General features: G+C 36.3%; 2 protein-coding genes across 2 annotated transcripts in view; both read left to right on the top strand.

Annotated features, from left to right (window-relative positions):
* LOC140674594 (transmembrane protein 114) overlaps positions 1-20580 on the top strand; it is a 352543-nt gene that overhangs the window by 132890 nt on the left and 199073 nt on the right. The window lies entirely within an intron of this gene.
* LOC140674591 (uncharacterized) lies at positions 12982-14418 on the top strand. The gene has a single exon (XM_072908240.1). The coding sequence runs from the start codon at positions 13237-13239 to the stop codon at positions 14368-14370; it is 1134 nt and encodes a 377-aa protein (XP_072764341.1). The 5' UTR covers positions 12982-13236; the 3' UTR covers positions 14371-14418.

Below are 20580 nucleotides of genomic sequence, written 5' to 3'. Positions count from 1 at the left end.
AACATGAGCGAAAAATATTTTATTTAATAGTATTTTTGGAATAAAATATTATTATCTGTCTACAATTATTTTGTCTCCAATTTTCATAAACATACATAAGATTAGCATAAGTATAAACCTAGGTATTTGTCTTTATTTAAAGGGTGGGAGTAGATGTATATGTTTATGTGTTATAGTATGCGTACATGTGCGCATAGTAAACGTGAAGGAGAAAGAACGCTACAGCACACTTCAAAGTGTGTTTTTTTCTACGTTCACTTATCCTAATCCTCAAAAAGTAAAAATAGTAAAATTAGAGATAAAAAAATTTTAGGTGAATATATTTGGCAAATTTTATCCTCTTTTTTGTGACTAAAATAAAGTGACACCTGTTTGACCACGTTAATATTTACCACGGTCCCAATTGACCACGTTGCGATTGACCACGGTCCCGATTGATTACATTGACATTGACAACGTTGCAATTGATGTTAATATTAACCACGTTGTGATTGACCACAGTCTCGATTGATACGAAATAAAATTTTCTGGTATAAACATGCGAATAATCAAAAGTATAAGCAGAGTATAATTATAGACCTCGTTACGTGTCCAAAGCACAGGATGATATGGATTGGACCTCGTTTCGGGCGAAAAGTCACAAATCCATGTGGAACCATATAATTGTACATTCGAAACTACAACTCTATCGTCAATCGAAATCAAGGTCAATCACAATGTTGGTCATTGGGTGTGTTCAGCAAATCTCAACAGTTGCAAAGTGGTTAAGCGAGTGATCAATGAAATAGCCTGTGTCTGCTGAACGAATTTGAGCGATAGCATATCACGTGATCTTGCACTGTTCCTAGCATAATCTATTTCTCATTGCTCAGTATATTTATTATGGCAAGTACGAAATACTATCTTCTATCATCTGCAATAGATGATTTGGATATTATTGCCATATTTGCCATGGATGATGGTGAAAATGATCGAAATAACGCTTTGCGTTATGTGCTGGATGAAATTATGGAACCATTACCAGAATATGAAGAATTACAAGTGAGACAACGTGGTGAAAGGGTCAGGAATCAAAATTATTGCGAAATTATTGTTCCTTAATATGATGCTTTTTTATTTAAGGAACATTTTAGAATGTCTCGTGCAACATTTGAAGTACATTATAATATATTTTATAAAACTGTAAATAAAGATTAATAAAGATATAAATATTTAATAAATCTCTCATAAAATTAATTACACTCAATAGTAATTTGGTGAATATATATATATATATATTTATATATGTTCTAAGTATACAAGTCACTTACTTACTATCTTAGCTAGTACAGCACAATAATACACACAATGAGGAATAATAAAGTTTATTTTATTGATGTTTAAAATGTATCAGTTTCGAAAATTTATTTCTAATATACTTTTTTTGTTGACTTGAAGTCGCGCTTCTGCCTTCGTGGAATAAACGTAAATTAATATAAATTGTAATAATATTTTTTATCAATTCAGATTTATGATTATTTAAAAAGTCCTGCTGCATATCATGTTCTGTCATTAAAAACGGAATGGCAAACAATTTTAAATACTTTTACAGTTAAAAAATTTTTAATATTTTTTTTCTTAAAAATAATGTGATTATTTTCTCGAACACTAGTTTCGCATACTTGAACAATTTTTCGAACAATTTTTATTACATCTTTAGATGGGAAAATTAATTTTCCTCTATTTTTTAAATTTATTAATATAAATAAGATCAAAATACACAATAATATAGGCAGTAGAGAGCAAATTATGTATTGTACAAAACGGAATTAGGTAACAATTGAGAATAATTGAATCTGTAAGTACAATATAAATATTTCATGTAATGACAAATTTTAATATATTACTATTGGACGCAATCACGCATGTGATTAAAAAATGATGTGAATAAAAAAACGAACTCGATTACAATGTCAGTTGAATCGATGTAACAATATTCTATTCGGGTGTTCGACAAATTTTGACTAAAGTAAAAGTGTAGTTTGGCGGTCGATTGAGTCACTATTGTTGGGATAATAGCTACATTTAATAATTGTCATCTTGGGTTAACATCTTAAAAAATATTCTTTGAAGGCTGTTCAAACACTGTTAATAATCTATTTATTTATTTTCATTTATAGTTGGAATATATTTATACTGCGACCGACATCCTATTTATTAATTATATTTATTAATTTACGCTGAGGAAGACTCAAATTGAGCTCGAAACGTTCGTTTTTTCATTCTTGCGATTACATTGTTTTATTATATGTTCCGATTCTATTATATAATTCTTTCGATTATATGTTTTCGAAATCGTACCAATTCACGACACATGCGTGATTGCGTCCAATAGTAATATATTAAAATTTGTCATTACATGAAATATTTATATTGTACTTACAGATTCAATTATTCTAAATTGTTACCTAATTCCGTTTTGTATGATACATAATTTGCTCTCTACTGCCTATATTATTGTGTATTTTGACTTTATTAATAAAGAATCAGTAGACTCTGCCGTTAAAAAAGTAGAGCAAACATGGCAAATTTTTCCTAAAAATTTTTTTATCACAAATCCACTGATGTATTTGATCACCTCCTCGACATATGTGCTAAGTGACCATAAAGTCGACAAATAATTGTGATCAAATATATCAGTAGATATTATATCATCGACATCCTTGAATAAACCATCACTTACATTTGACTTTTTCGTCGATGATACATATAAAATTTGTACATCATCAATTAAACAGTTCCCTCTTTTCGATGCCTCAATTTCATGTCTAACAAGTAGCCTTTTGTAACTACTTTCGAACTGTTTTGCATTAGGATTATTATTAAAACCTCCTCTGCTACGCAGTGCACTAAAAAAGGTTTCAAGGTGGTCTTGATTAATTTTGTATGTCAACAAATATGTAAGTCCCTTTTTTTTTTAAGAACATTAAAAAGTTCAAACGTATTTGTTAAACATACAATAAAACTAAGGAAGTCAGTTTTTCTGTTGCCCTTCAAAATTAACATATTATTAGAATCTTGCAAATCTTTAATATATTCAATTATATTTTCTGCATCACTTTTTAATTTATCAAAATTGTCACTTGTAAGAGCTATTGCACTTTTTTTTTGTTCTACAAAACTTCCACCTTACGTTTAGTAAATCAAAAACGTCATTAAATATCGAACAAAATAAGGCAGTTTTTTCTGTCGGGTAATTAAATTACTCAGGAACACATTGCTTGCAAAATTTTAAAGCTGCACTGATATTTTCGCTAAGAACTTGAGCAGCCAATTTAACATTTATTCGTACAGTTTGAAACATGATGTTTTCTTGTTATTTTTGTGCCACATTTCAAATCCTCAGATTCCTGTAATTTTTGCAGTGATATAATATTTTCCCAATAAATACCTTTTCCTTTATGATGTAACACCAATTTATCTCCCAATGTGTTCCTGACTAATTTTAGTATGTGACATGGATCAAAGAAACAGAAAATCTTTTCTTCAGTAATAGGATAAACAATATAAGGACTTAAAGTTTTCCCCCATTTCAAAATTTGCGCCCATATTAGTGCATATGCTCAAATTCACACTTGCACCATCGAAAGTGAGCGAGTGCAATATGACTCTAGTTTCATGGATCAGTTCCAAACATTTTGTGAGTAAACTGGTTCTCTCTTTTCCACTCATTGAATCAATAAAAAAATAATTTAAAGGGACTTTCCAATGGCCATTTAATGCCACCGTTATGAAAACTAACGCGCTCTTTGTTAGTCGAGGATTATCTATATCGCTAGTCGTATTTATGCCTAAATCTATATGCCCATAATGTCGTTTGCCATCGTAAAATACTTGCTGTCGAATCGCCATCTCGTCTATGACTAAATTGCAAAAAATCGAAGTTTTTAGTTGACGAACTTTACATTTTAAAGCTTCGAACTTGTAAAATTGATTGTTTATATATATATATATATATATATATAATAGATTATTTATATATTATTTTATAATATATTTTATTATATATGTATTATTTTATTTATTTTATTATATATTATTTATTATTATTATCATTATTATTTATTAATATTACTATTTGTACATATTTTGATGAGTTACTATTAAATTTTCAGCAGTCGTTTCTGACAGCAAATTTTTTTGCTTTAAATGGTTTACAAGTCCTTTTATCGTCGTTATGCGAGTAACTAATCTATGTAGCTTGTTGTAAAATTTTAATTTTCCTTCGTTGCTTTGCAATGATTCCATTTGCTAACTGTAAAGCTCTTTTAGCTATCCTAGGTGAATCAAAGTGCGGCGATCTAATATCACCAATGTAGCGAAAATTGCCAGCTTTAACGGGTGTTTGAAAGGTAATTGGAATATCACAACTCGGTGGTGTAAATGGACGATTTACTGTTGCACTGGATTCTATATTAGGACTCATTGCGATTAATTTATCAGTCACTTTCTTTGGTGTTTGAAAGGTATTTGGAATATCACAACTCGGTGGTGTAAATAGACGATTTACTATTGCACTGGATTCTATATTAGGTGTCACTAATAATGTTTCCTTTTCTTCTCCTCTTTTAGTTTTTTTTCTTAGCTGTCCACATTTTTGTTGTGCAACTCTTTTTCGATACGTATTTTCACTCACAAATTTACCCTTCCATCGATAAGTCTTCATGACTTTTGACATCGCGATAGTAGTGTAACCTCAAATTAATCTCTACCAACCTACAAGCCAAATATGTTACGATGTTGCCGCGTTTAACCCATGGAGTGTCAAACATAATATTAATAATAAATAATATTTATAGTTATTGTTTAAATGATAATATATATAATATTTATAGTTATTGTTTAAATAATATATATTTATTTTTTTTAACTATATTTCAGTTACTTTTTCTATTTTGCACTAATAAATAATGTTGTTAAATAAATAAGAATTTTATTTTATAAAGTTGAATTCAGGGCATTTTCACTGCCAAGAGTTTTATTACAAAAGATTGAAAAAGCGCAAATAAAGCTAAAAAAATATTGAAAAAGTGGGAAATAATGTTTTAAAAATAAATATATTATGTTAACTACTCATTTGTATCAGTTTTCACTGGATATATTTATACGTACAGCGTAAATATGCAAATATTTCTCAAGTATTGTAAATAAATTAGCTACTCTCAAATTTGAGAAATTGTTGCTCGATAAAGACTTCATTGATGCCTTATGGAACGTAAAAAAATTCATGCACAATAACCCAGATGTGATTTTTACGCGAGTCGATAAAGGCAATGTGACAGTCGCCCTTGACAAGAATATGATATATTTAGAAAAAATGAATGTCCTTCTTAGTGATACAAAAACTTATATTATGGTGAAAAAACTAGAATGATTGTTAATGGCCTACACGATCTGCTCGCAAGGTGAAAAGAATTAAATTACGTTTCTAATATTACATATAAGTTGCTTAATTATACGAGTAAAGTGTTGCCGAGAGCCTATGGGCTACCTAAAATTCATAAGCCGGACTGACCTTACAAATTATCATCTCTTCTGTGAACACCCCGTTACATGGATTGGTTAAGTTTTTTCACAAGATTATCCACAGTTCGGTTCCGATTGCAGACAGTTATGTATGGTAACAGTTTCCAGTTGGTAGATAAGTTTGCGGGCTTCTATATTATCAACCAATTCGATTTGGTCTCATTGGATGTGGTATCGCTGTTCACAAACGTTCCCTTGGATATGGCGGTAGATAGTATAGCTGCTAGATGGGATTTCATCGAAGGGAACTGGTTATCCCACCAGTTTTATAAAATGTTCCATTTACGTTGCAGACAAAAAATTTGATGGAAAAAATAGCGTCCGCTCCCTAAACATGTTGAGTAGCAGTGACTGAGCCAAGAGCGTCCAGCAGCCACTCACCCAACAGTTGCGATTGCTGAACGCACCCAATATCAATGTGGTCAATCGTAACGTGGTCAATATCAATATGATCAAACGGGACTGTGATCATTCAGGACCGTGGTCAATTGGGACGGTGGCCAATTAGGACCGTGGTCAATCAGGACTATGGTCAATCGGGACCGGGGTCAATCGCAATATTAACGTGGCCAAACAGGACTCTTGAATATGTTGCTATAAGACTTTGTCTTATTGGAGCAACATGTATTTGCACAACATAATTTTAGGCACATACATAATCTTATAAAATATATAAATCAAGAGACGTAATAGCGTCTCGCGCGAAATATGTTTAAAAAACATGACCATAATGCGCTTGCGTATAAATGACCAGCCGGTCATATAATTAGAGAATAGTTAATTATTTTCTTTTAATTAAAATTTTAAGAAAAGGCAATTGTTCCAAAAATATATAATCACTTCACAAAAATATGTAATATTTTTTTTTTAAAGAGATTAAAAATGTAAAACAGGTATATACAAGATGTTAAAAAAGTGTCGCATACGCTCAGTGTCATTCGATAGAGAATAAGAATCTAAGAAAAAATGTCTAATACTGTTTTTCGATCCGATGAATAATTTCGCCACAATTAATTATTGTAATCAGTCAATCAGCGCGAAGCTACAAGAGGAAGCCAGAGGCAGAGCGCGCAAAGTGAGAAAGGCTGCGGCGCGACGGCTCTCATGCTCTCGTACCGAGCGGAGCGAAAGTGCTTGCGATTTATTTATTTATTTTACTCAACTTATTTTTGATATAAGTAACAAAATAATTTACAGGAATACTCATCACGTAAAAATTCGCGTGATTCTCTATCACGATACAGACTTTGTTAATTTAATGAAAGAATTTATTTTTAATAAGTAAGAAGGCAAGATAATTTAATTAATATTAATAATTATTTTGGAAGACTAAGCAGACTTTACTTAAAAAATCGCTTGCGAAAATTATCAAATTGCTAGCTAGGTACTTGTTTGAAAAATCATTTAGTTCATGCGCTAAACTAAAAAAAAAACGATATAACAGAAATTTACAAATAAACAATTACATAATCATAGGACTTTTACACATAAAACAAACTTACTTTACTTATTAGCAAGATGCCAGTATGTTTGCTGCAATTTTTTTTCTTATTTAATAAGAAGTTGTATCAGTGCATGTAATATTATCAAGGTTATAAATGACAGTAAAGAAAATTAATTTATTTATTAAATAGTAATAAAGTATTTACTTTTTCTTACATTAAATGCTGACCACCATTAGCTTCCAAACATTTATTTGCCCTGTATGCAACACTTCCTGTGGCATTTCGTATGTGCTGCCGCTGTATGGTAGCAAACGCTATTTCAATTTGCTCCTCCAATTCGTCCTGTGTTTCTATACGGCTAAAATAAATTCTCTCTTTCTGTGCACTCCACAAGAAAAAGTGACAAGGATTAAAATCTGGTAATCTTGGTGGCCATTGCCAGAAAAGTGCTCCACGACCCATCCAATTATCACTATATGTATTATTTAAATATTGATGGACAGGTGCTGTTAGTTAAAACAATAAATTAATTAATTAAATAATTAAAATTAAATAATTAATTGAAACAATGATAAAATATGTTATAAAATTCCTATTTATTTTTACTCAGTTTTATAGAAAACTATGTTTCAACATTCATCGATATTGACATTCTTTTCATATTTAACACATCTATGAAAGGTATAGTTTTTAAAAATTGAGCGTACTGCTGATATTTTTATCATACAGATTTTCTGTTGAGATACAAATTAAAAAAATTTTCAAACAAGTAAGTAATAATAATTAAACATAATTTTCGTCTACGAAAAAAAATAATATTTATCTGTATAAAATAAAATTTCTTTAAAATCAAAAGTTGCGAAAATACATTGAAATAATAGCAAAGCGTCAAGTGTTTATTAAAAATCATAAGTTTAGAAGCTTTCAGAAGCTAGTATTTTATGATGCAAAAAACATATTGCAAAGTAATATTAATAGTTGTAAATTCTTTATAAGTTGTACTAAAAAAATTTAAATTTTACATTAATTTATTATTTAATTAAGACAAAAGAATTTTTATTAAAATAAATTATGTTTTCAAATATATTTAATAATTTATAATAATTGTAACCTACATTGTGTGCTAGACATCTATCATGCATAAAAATGATGTTACGTCGAAATAGCGACATATCGTCGATAGCAGCGGGAGGAAAAAGTAAATTTAGCAACTCATCGCGCAAAAATTTCAGATAATTTAAACCGTTTAATCTCTCCGGCAAGAATACTGGTCCAATCTAAGGATAATTATTTGAAGTTCGCCATACATAAATACACATAAATAACATTATTACTTTATAGAAGTAGTTTTTGGTTTTTTGAAGAAAGCAGAAGTAAAAAAAACCGGAACGAAAGAAAATACTAAAATATCTAAATAAAAAAGCTAAAAATTTAACCAAAAATAAATACGTGAAACTCCAATCACAGGAGAAAGACCGAAAGATTGCAAAATGTAAAAACATATTTTGTTATAAATTTCAAGAAGTCCTAGACTTCAAAACTGAACCATTAATAAGTTTTCTTGATTTTTTTCGCAAATCTAGCAGTTTATCGTATTTAAATAATTTACATTATTTTTAAACACTACCTGCTATTTAAAACTTGAAAAGAGGGCCGGTAAAAAGTGACGATTTTTGCCTATCAATCGGCGCCTAAAATTCATATAAATTATCGTTGGTAGTGCCCTGCAGAATGCAAAAATATTTTTTTAAAGCCTAAAAAAAAGCGATGGGAACTTGGCGAGATTCAAAAACAAAGTACAATATTATACTGTAACAAATGTTCAAATATCTTATGCGGTATCCTCGGAATAAGTGATTTAATTGTTTGTAACGAACACCGTTACTAACGGTCTTGGGGCCGAACGCCCACCCCAAAAATTGCGAGACCAGGCGCCTATGCGCGCCCCACCGCGCGAGTCATCTCCACTGGGATCCCTCTCTCTCTCGAATGAAGCGAGAGAGAGGGAAGGCTCCCGGGTATATAAGCTCGACCGACCGACGACCAGACACCTAACCTAACCTGTTCTGATCTTGAATCCGGCCGGGTAAGAGCCTCAGAGTTGAACTCCGAAGCGAAGCCAGCAGCTAGATTCAAGCCTCTTTCCAAGTTCCTGACCGTTGATCCGGGAGAAGGGTGTTCTCTTTTCCTGCCAGGTGTTCCCGGTGACCGACTCCGCTCTCGACCACGCGATCCGGAAGAAGGGTGTACTCTCCTTCTGCCGGGTGTTCCCGGCGGCCGCAATCCCGACCAACCGTCGATCCGGGAGAAGAGTGTTTTCTTCTCCTGCCGGGTGTTCCTGATGACCAACTCCGCTCCCGACCACGCGATCCGGAAGGAGGGTGTGTTCTCCTTCTGCCGGGTGTTCCTGGCGGCCGCGATCTCGACCAACCGTCGATCCGGGAGAAGGGTGTTCTCTTCTCCTGCCGGGTGTTCCCGATGACCGACGACTACGCGCCTGATCGCCGCCCAGCGGCCTGCTCGTCAATAACTGCGCTGCGAAACCCGTCGCGACCCGCACCGTACCCACTGGTAAAGAACCATTTGCACTGCAACTCGCTCGCACCCGCGCCGCCTAGCTTGTAGATACTAGGCATTGTATTGCGACTCGCTCGCACCCGCCTAGCTTATAGATACCCGCAACCAGCCTGTAACTTGCACCGCTAACCGCTTGTCCCGGAAAGCTTACCGCACACACCCGCTGGCGCTCATTCACCCCCACACACGCATACACACACATCACACCTACACAAGCACACATGTAAGTAGCACACAACCCCAACCACATGTAAATACTGCCGGTTAATAAACATTTATCGCTAATAAACCCGTTCTCGTCAATTGGAGTCTTCCCCTTCTCCCGAATCCTGGAACCGACGAGCTTGTCCGAGACGTCGAGAAAGGTGCACCGTTACAGTCTTTGTGGTGTTATTACTCGACTGGTCATTCCAAGCGTGTTATAAATATCCACAATAAACTGTCATTCAAAATGGCTGATCCAATATGGCAGCTTGCTTGGAAAAGTCATCGCTGTTGCGTGAAAACTGTTACTTGAAGGCTTTCGGAGTGTCTAATAAAATACATTCGACTTCATCAATTCGAAGTTCGAAATGTTAAAATGAATATGGCGGTAAAATTATGTTGAAATAATTATCAATATTATATAGACTTATAGAATGAATTCCACTCTCTTTCGTTACTCAAAGTGATTTATATTATAATACTTGTTCGAGGATCGGCTTCGACCCGCGCCATCACATCTTCTTCCACTTCCAGATTTCTCATATTATGAAGACATCCTTCAAATTGTACAGGCATAACATTGCCAGTTTCACGTAAACGTCTCGCACTACGGATCACATTTACATCTGGATATCGTACGTTTGGATATTCGCTGATATTCCCTAGCCGCGAGAGCTGGATTTAACCTGTTTGTAAAATACAAACGGATCATATTAAAATAATCTTCTATAAAATATGGCATGATTTATGATGTTTCATGCCCAAAATGACAAACAAGAATGACAAATAAAGCATTTTCTTTTGTTTAAAAGCAATTGTTTTAGTCATTACATGAAGATAAACAAATGGTTGCTAAGCCAACACGGATATAACCAAGAAATTTCTAAACACGTTCGCTACACGGGCGTAAATGTAACAAATTAATACAATAAAGCGTAAAAATAAACTTTAATACTTGTTCATTGTTTAATTGTTACAATAAATTTTTTAAACAAAAGAAACATAATTTTTTTTGCAAAGTGCACATGCATAGCACATGAGAAAAGTTTTATAAATTGTGCATACTGCCAAAGAAGTGGAAAATAAAATAGTTTAAAGAAATTTAAAAAAAAATATCTGACTGTGGCCATGTGTATTTTTTCAACTAAAAAAATATCCTAGTACAACTTAGTAAGTTTAACGTCGCAAAAAAGACAAGCAACTTTTCATGTAAAAACATTTTCTGCCGCGCGCGTTGTAATTAATGTATTTTAATTTTGTACTTACTTTTAGGCTGTCGAAATACAAAAGTATTTTCTTTATTTCAAATATTAAAAATGGACAAATAATTTTTCATAAAATGTACTTTTAATAACCAAATCGTGCAAGTTTTTTAAGTGCGACCAGACATTATAAAAAGTAAATTGACGTTACTAATAACTCAACTATCTCGCTGCAGCCATTTTATTTTAAATTAAAAAACTGTTAAGATAAATTTGATGAGACCAACGTCGCACTCAAAGAGCGCTTAACTGTTTACATAACATTTTTCTCGTTACGGCCGTATTTCAGTTAATATTAAAAAAAATGAGTTAAAGAGAATTCATTTTCGCTATAACATCCGCATACAACTCTCATAGCCAATTTATTTCCCAATTTATATTTAAAAAAATTAAATCTAAGGTACATTTTATAAGGCAGATGCATTCGAGCGAGATGCGTAGAGTACTTTTCTTCAAATTTGATTGTCGCATAGCACTTTAACTCAATGGTTTTTAAAATAAGTACTTGCCATTAGTATATTTTTCTTATTATATAAAAGAACAATAAAACATGTGTAATTTCTAATAAAATTTACAATTAGTTCACATTAACACACACAATGAGCTTCATAAGAAAATAAATATCATAAGGTTTGTTCTTTTTAGCTGAACTGACTGCACTAGTTCAGAAAGTGTACACTAAAATGTTCGTTTTAGCAGAAGTGACGTCAGATGTTGCTGTTCTTTTTATCAGTGCAATAATATTCCGTGCAACAGTTTATTACACTGCTTGCCCCAGATCCTGAGGTGATGTAACGGTACAGTTCAATATGGCGACATACATAAAATAAACAAAATAAACATTAGAATAGATTATAATCTTTTAATATTTTTATATAATTAGTTATAAATTTTATTTTAAGTGATCATGAGTAGTGTTATAGTGGGGATTCTAAGCCATGGGACGCTGAGGGGGGTGCGGGGGCGGGGGTATCTGGGAGGCGCGAGGGGTCTGATGTTAGGGAAAGGGGGTGGGGGGGTGGGGGGGAAGGATCCTACACACGTTCGAAAGTAGATGTTTATCTTTGCGGTTGATTTTATAGCCGGGGGCATTTTAGAAGTCATAAAATTGTTTTTTTTCTAGTTTTATGATCATTTTATGGTCATTATATCATTAGGATTTTAAGCGCCGACGTTCGGCAGCTTTGCACCCTCGCGGAAAATCTTCCATAAAACTGGAGCAAAACATCTTCCATAATTTTTAGGGAAAGAACTGCAACTGCAAGGTGTTTATCTTTGTGGTTGATTTATAGCCGGGGGACATTTTAGAAACTATAAAAGTGTTTTTTTCTTTTTTTCTAATTTTTATGATCATTTTATGACCATTAGAATATTATGGAAAAAGAGATTTTAAGCGCCGGCGTTCGACAGCTTTGCACCCTCGCGGAAAATCTCCCATAAAACTGGAGCGAAACATCTTCCGAATTTTTAGGGAAAGAACTGCAACTGCAAGGTGTTTATCTTTGTGGTTGATTTATAGCCGGGGGACATTTTAGAAGGGATAAAAGTCGTGGGAAAACAATAGAAATTTTGGCTGACGCTGCGACGAACATGTCGGAACGTTTTTATAGATGCAAAAGCGTTGACGTTCGGTAGGATGTGTTAAGACAGCATTAGGCGAAATATAAGAAGAATGAGAGCCCCGTCAAACCATAGTACGATTTGAAAAGGCATAGAGGAAACTGTGGAAAAGCAAAAAAAAATTTGAGTGGTTACTATCAGGCATTGGAATTGTTAGTGACAGTGAATAGTGAATAAATGGAAAATATTAATTTCGAAGCGATAATAGACGAGTCGTCAGACGAAGAGCATGCGTTGTCGGACGATAGTAATTATATTAGTGATTGCAGTAATACCGATTTTGACGACAATGTAGTAGAAAATGAACAACTCCGTACGCAAAATCAACGTAAGATTTGCGCCATACACTTTTATTATTCAACGGGTGGTGCTCTAGCTCTCTGTGCTTCGTGTATGGACACCTTTCGAGATGACATCGGATTAATATACGAAATACGGAGACATAAAGTTACATCGCCCGATGAGGTGGATATGCGATGGTGCAGTAGCTGTCAAATTTTATTACATATAATAATGTCGCGTAATATGTGTTATGTTTGCACACAAAAATAGAGAGAGAAAAAATGGAAAACGTGCAGCAGAAAGAACGCGACTTGTTGGAGCGTTCCCACCAAGTCACCACATTGGGTGAATATTTTGGATGGCTGCAGCATTGCGAGGAGTTTATCGAAGAGCTTGAAGAACGCAGCCGTGTCAAGCGTCCGCGACTCTCAATCGGAAATAGACAATCTTTGGTGACAAGAATTGCGCGACTCGAGGGTGCAAAAACTCGATTGCAGAGACAGTTTATACCCAGTGGTGGTGATTATAGTAGTGAAAATAACTCGGAGAAACTCATATGGCGAGAGATTGATACGGCGTTTGAGAGCCGCATCTTGACTGGTGCGGTTATAAATTATAATCACATCGAACCTCGTCAATTTTTGGAAGATGCGAGTGACATTGTGCTCGAGCACGTGCGAGACGTTATGCAAAAACATAACAGTGTGAAAGTGAATACAGTGTTTAACGGCGAGTTTGTGGCGGGCGATAAGCATGCCAATAAATCAATCAATACGAGAAAGTGTGAACTCTTACATACATCCGATTTACGCGAGTGGTATGAGCGGCGAGTCGTCGAGCCAATCCTTGCATCGCTCGAAGAATTTCAGGAACGCGATAGCGGATGGGCATTATCGCGTATACTAAATTTGACTGTAAATATAAATAAATATAATCCTATGCGCGCCGGATGTTACGTGCAATTATCGCGAAAGATAATAATGAAACGAGCAGTGGTTAACGTGCAATCTAAAGACAATGCATGTTTTGCGTGGGCGGTAGTGGCTGCTCTGTATCCAGCTGAAAGATGCACACACCGACAATCATCGTACCCGCATTATACAACAGTACTAAATCTCCAAGATATTGAGTTTCCAGTCACTCTTAATCAAATTAAAAAATTTGAAATTTATAATGACATTTCAATCAACGTGTACAGTTTTGAAAACGAAAACATTGTCCCTATTCACCTTACGGAGCAAAAGAGAGACAAGCACATCAACTTGCTCTACGTGCAAGATGCGCAAGATATCGGACATTTTGCATGGATCAAGAATCTATCTAGACTTGTTAGTATGCAACTCAGCAAACACAAGACTAAAAAATATATCTGCGATCGGTATGTATATTTAATAAAACTGTCTAAAAATATTTAAAACAAGGATATAAAAATTTTAACTTTTATTTTACAGATTCATGCACTATTTTCACTCGGTCGAGAAATTGCAATCACATACAGTAGACTGTGGAAAGATGAACGACTGCGCTATCCGATTACCGAGCGATAAGGATAAGTGGCTCGCATTTACCAACTACAACAGGAAGGAGCGACTACCTTTCGTCGTGTACGCCGACCTGGAGTGCGTTTTGGTGAAAAAAGAAGAAGAAAATTTTTATCAACATCACCAAGTATTTAGTATGGCTTATTATGTACATTGCTCGTACGATAATTCGTTATCCGCGTATCATTCTCGTCGCGAAGCCAATTGCGTTGCATGGTTCACCGACGAACTTAAAAATTTGGCGCAACATGTAGAAAATATTTTAACAACCAATGTCCCCATGGTAAATTTAACGCAAAATGAATGGAAAGAATTTCGAAGTGCGACTCAGTGTCATATATGTGAGAAACCATTCGTAGAAGATGATACGCGCGTACGCGATCATTGTCATTTGACCGGGCGGTACAGAGGTCCCGCGCATTCAAATTGCAATCTAAATTACAAAGAATCTTTTTGCATTCCAATAGTATTTCACAATTTATCTGGTTATGATTCTCACTTTATAATCGAGGAAATAGCCACAGCGTTCGAAGGGGGAATCGATTTACTTCCGATAACAAAAGAAAAATATATTTCATTTACAAAACATGTTAAAGGTACGAAAAACAAACCGGGAAATCACATTAAATTACGTTTCATAGATTCATATAAATTTCTCACAACAAGTCTCGACAAATTGGCGTCTTTTCTGAGCAAGGATAAACTCAAAATTTTACAATCGGAATATAAAAATTTATCCGCCGAAGATTTCAATTTATTAACAAGAAAAGGTGTCTTCCCGTACGAGTACATTGACTGCGTAGATAAATTGCAAGATGCGTGTTTACCATCACGAGAATCATTTTACAGTTCCTTGACAGGTAACACAGTATCTGAGAGCGATTACGCGCACGCTGAGATTGTGTGGAAGCTATTCTCCATTCGAACGCTAGGCGAATATAGCGATCTGTATTTAAAAATCGATGTTTTGTTATTAGTAGACATTTTTGAAAATTTCCGAGAGAGTTGTATCAAGAGTTATGGGCTCGACCCCGCGTATTACTATACTCTTCCCGGTTACACGTGGGACGCCATGTTAAAGTATACAAAAATTATATTTGAATTACTCACAGACATTGACATGGTTATGTTTATCGAACGAGGTATACGCGGTGGTCTGAGTCAATGTTCCAACAGGTACGCGCGTGCTAATAACAAGTACATGCAGTCGTATGACTTATCAAAACCATCAACGTACTTGATGTATTTCGATGTTAATAATTTATACGGATGGGCAATGTGTCAACCATTGCCCTACGCCGATTTTCAGTGGGTCGATAATGTTTCCAATTTTGATGTATCATCGATCGCGCTCGATTCGTCTACAGGCTACATCCTCGAAGTCGATCTCGAGTATCCGCAGCATCTTCACGATTCGCACACTGACCTACCGTTTTGTCCGACACACGACAAACCACCCGGCAAGCGCGAGGGCAAGCTTCTCGCAACCGTATACGATAAGAAGCGTTACGTGATACACTACCGCAACCTGCAGCAATGTTCACGTCACGGTCTTCGTGTTACAAAAATTCATCGTATATTACAATTCACTCAATCTCCGTGGCTCCGTACTTATATAGAACTCAACACAAAATTTAGAACACTAGCAAAAAATGATTTTGAAAAAAATTTGTACAAACTAATGAATAATGCAGTGTTTGGCAAAACGATGGAAAATGTGCGCAATCGCGTAGATGTTAAACTTTTAACAAAATGGGACGGAAGGTACGGCGCAGAGACATTGATTGCAAAACCAAATTTTCATAGCAGAAGCATTTTTTCGGAAAATCTAATCGCTGTAGAATTACGTAAACTCGAGGTGAAATTCTACAAACCAATTTACGTAGGTATGTGTATTCTCGATATATCCAAGACATGTTTGTACGAATTTCACCACGATTATATGGTACCAATGTATCGGGAGAGATGCAAAGTCATGTACACTGATACGGATAGTCTTATATATCACATTGAGTGCGACGATGTGTATGAGAATATGAAACGCGACATCAGCAGATTTGATACGAGCGACTATGCGATAGACAATGCGTACGGTATACCGCTCGTGAATAAAAAGGTACCGGGTCTAATGAAGGATGAAAACAACGGTACCATAATGATTGAATTTGTCGGGCTTAGAGCAAAAATGTATGCGTTGCGCGTGGATGGTAAGAAGGATACGAAAAAGGTAAAAGGCGTCAAGAGTAACGTTGTTGCGAGAACGATAACGTTTAACGATTACACGCGGTGTTTGAACGAAGAGATTGAAATAACGCGTAGTCAATTGTGTATAAGTTCAAAATTACACAAGGTATGCACCATTCGCGAAACAAAAATTGCTCTAAGTCCGTTCGACGACAAGCGGTATATCGTACCTACAACTATTGATACGTTACCGTGGGGACATTATAAGATATCTTTATAAAATATAATGTGTGTGTGCGTGTGTGTGTGTGTGTGTGTGTGTGTGATTTTTTTTCTTGTATGTATATTTCATATTTTATGTATTGTAATGACTATTGGAAAGGATCTATTAATAAAGATTTTGTATATTTAAAATATTTCATATATTTTTTATATTGAATACATTGTATTTCTTATAAAATTAAATTACATGATCCTTATGTACCCAAGAATTGTGCGAGCTATCAAATCCCAACCATTTCACGTAAACCTCGTCACCCCTCCTGCGCAGTACTTTCTCCATGAGATACACATCTGGATAATTCGCGCGATGCAACTCGTGCTCGTAAAATGCTCCAGCGATAGATTTTTTGCGATAATCCTCGAGTAGATATGTTACGGGATTAGTATGTTGCACTTTAACAATCTTAAACACCTCGGTTGTCCAATTTGGTGTGTAACCCTTTTCGAAAAGTTTTTTGTATTTGCTAACGCGTACCAGGTCACCTACTTTAAACAGGAGCAGCAATTTTTATACTGTTGTATACAGTATTTAAAAGTCTATCAGCGATCGTGGGAGTAACATCGATAGGTCTCATATTGATAGTGCGATGTTTTCGCGCGTTATATTCTGCAACGAGTTGGGATAGCGCGTCGATCCACTTGTAAGTTCCGTTCAGCGTAAACATCTTCCACATGTCGTTCTTCAGCGTGCGATTGAATCGCTCGACGACAGACGCCTTCAATACCGAATATGTGGAATAGTGATTAATGTTATGTTTCCGTATAAGCCGTTGCACATCGGTATTGTAAAATTCCTTCCCGTTATCAGTTTGTATGTTTTTCGGGCATCTCTTGCTATCTCGAATTATGTTGGCGATTGCATCAGCCGTCTCTCTTCCACCTTTACTCTTGAGTGGTGCAGCCCATGCATACTTGCTCAACACATCGATGACGGTGAGTATGTAGTGGTAACCTTTGTTGAAACGAGAATACGGACGCATCTCGACGATGTCGGCTTGCCACAGATCATCGTATCCTCGCACTATGACGTGTCTTCGGGGAAAATTTTTTCTCGCTGGCGCATGCAGTTCGTTCACCAACTGTCGTCTCTCCAAACTATGTTGATTCTTTGCTTTGTCAGTTTTTCTCGATGTCTGTTTGTTGTTCACATTTTTTTCACTCATTTTCGTTTATCGCCTTTAATAGCCGTTCTTGACCTGTTCTTGACCTGTTCTGACCTGTTCTTGACCTGTTCTTGACCTGTTCTGACCTGTTCTTGACCTGTTCTTGGCCTGTTCTGACCTGTTTTTGACCTGTTCTGACCTGTTTTTGACCTGTTCTTGACCTGTTCTTGGCCTGTTCTGACCTGTTCTTGACCTGTTCTGACCTGTTTTTGACCTGTTCTTGACCTGTTCTGACCTGTTCTTGACCTGTTCATCGCCGTCCTTCACCCATTCGAAAATCGTTCTTGACCCGTTCGCAGCCTTTTTTACAGTCGTTTTTGACTCGTTCGTAGCCGCTTCTGACCCGTTCGTAGCCTCGTTCACAGACGTCTTTTGACCGATTGTAGGAGTTCTTGAGTTGTTTGTAACCTTGAGTGTAGCCGTTAAGAACGTGTTCGTAGCCTCGTTCGCAGCCCTGCTTGAGATGCTGATAGCCTCGTTCGAAGCTGTTGCAGCTGCTGCTAGGTCGTTCACTGCCACTGCCACTGCCACTCATTGTAGTTTAGATAGCAGTTCGATAATTCTTCGTAACTGTTCGATAAGCTGTTAGATATTGTTGGTTAGCGTCATAGCGCGAGGCATAGATATGATTGATTACGTGTACTGGGACAATCCCAACGAACTAGTGGATCGGCTACGATTGCTCAACGCTTCGCGCCAAGCTGGTCACAACGCTCACGACAACGAGATTCAGTCGATCATCGAGGAACTTCGTGAAGCAGGAATTATTATAAATTAAATGGTGTCTCGACAAAACTAATCAGTCGATCAGCGTTGCGTGACACTTTACGAAGCATCAGAAAAAAAATGCCTATCAACAAATTTGGATTATTCGATCCAAGAAATGATGCAACCGGCACAAACGGTTCGACTGATTAGTTTTGTCGAGACACCATTTAATTTATAATAATTCCTGCTTCACGAAGTTCCTCGATGATCGACTGGATCTCGTTGTCGTGAGCGTTGTGACCAGCTTGGCGCGAAGCGTTGAGCAATCGTAGCCGATCCACTAGTTCGTTGGGATTGTCCCAGTACACGTAATCAATCATATCTATGCCTCGCGCTATGACGCTAACCAACAATATCTAACAGCTTATCGAACAGCTACGAAGAATTATCGAACTGCTATCTAAACTACAATGAGTGGCAGTGGCAGTGGCAGTGAACGACCTAGCAGCAGCTGCAACAGCTTCGAACGAGGCTATCAGCATCTCAAGCAGGGCTGCGAACGAGGCTACGAACACGTTCTTAACGGCTACACTCAAGGTTACAAACAACTCAAGAACTCCTACAATCGGTCAAAAGACGTCTGTGAACGAGGCTACGAATGGGTCAGAAGCGGCTACGAACGAGTCAAAAACGACTGTAAAAAAGGCTGCGAACGGGTCAAGAACGATTTTCGAATGGGTGAAGGACGGCGATGAACAGGTCAAGAACAGGTCAGAACAGGTCAAGAACAGGTCAAAAACAGGTCAGAACAGGTCAAGAACAGGTCAAGAACAGGTCAAAAACAGGTCAGAACAGGTCAAAAACAGGTCAGAACAGGCCAAGAACAGGTCAAGAACAGGTCAGAACAGGTCAAGAACAGGTCAAGAACAGGTCAGAACAGGTCAAGAACAGGTCAAGAACAGGTCAGAACAGGTCAAGAACAGGTCAAGAACGGCTATTAAAGGCGATAAACGAAAATGAGTGAAAAAAATGTGAACAACAAACAGACATCGAGAAAAACTGACAAAGCAAAGAATCAACATAGTTTGGAGAGACGACAGTTGGTGAACGAACTGCATGCGCCAGCGAGAAAAAATTTTCCCCGAAGACACGTCATAGTGCGAGGATACGATGATCTGTGGCAAGCCGACATCGTCGAGATGCGTCCGTATTCTCGTTTCAACAAAGGTTACCACTACATACTCACCGTCATCGATGTGTTGAGCAAGTATGCATGGGCTGCACCACTCAAGAGTAAAGGTGGAAGAGAGACGGCTGATGCAATCGCCAACATAATTCGAGATAGCAAGAGATGCCCGAAAAACATACAAACTGATAACGGGAAGGAATTTTACAATACCGATGTGCAACGGCTTATACGGAAACATAACATTAATCACTATTCCACATATTCGGTATTGAAGGCGTCTGTCGTCGAGCGATTCAATCGCACGCTGAAGAACGACATGTGGAAGATGTTTACGCTGAACGGAACTTACAAGTGGATCGACGCGCTATCCCAACTCGTTGCAGAATATAACGCGCGAAAACATCGCACTATCAATATGAGACCTATCGATGTTACTCCCACGATCGCTGATAGACTTTTAAATACTGTATACAACAGTATAAAAATTGCTGCTCCTGTTTAAAGTAGGTGACCTGGTACGCGTTAGCAAATACAAAAAACTTTTCGAAAAGGGTTACA

The sequence above is a fragment of the Anoplolepis gracilipes genome, chromosome 16 (assembly GCF_047496725.1).
Source record: "Anoplolepis gracilipes chromosome 16, ASM4749672v1, whole genome shotgun sequence".
NCBI lineage: Eukaryota > Metazoa > Arthropoda > Insecta > Hymenoptera > Formicidae > Anoplolepis > Anoplolepis gracilipes.
The sequence above is the reverse complement of the archived record's forward strand: the minus strand, read 5'-3'. Positions and strand labels throughout refer to the sequence as shown.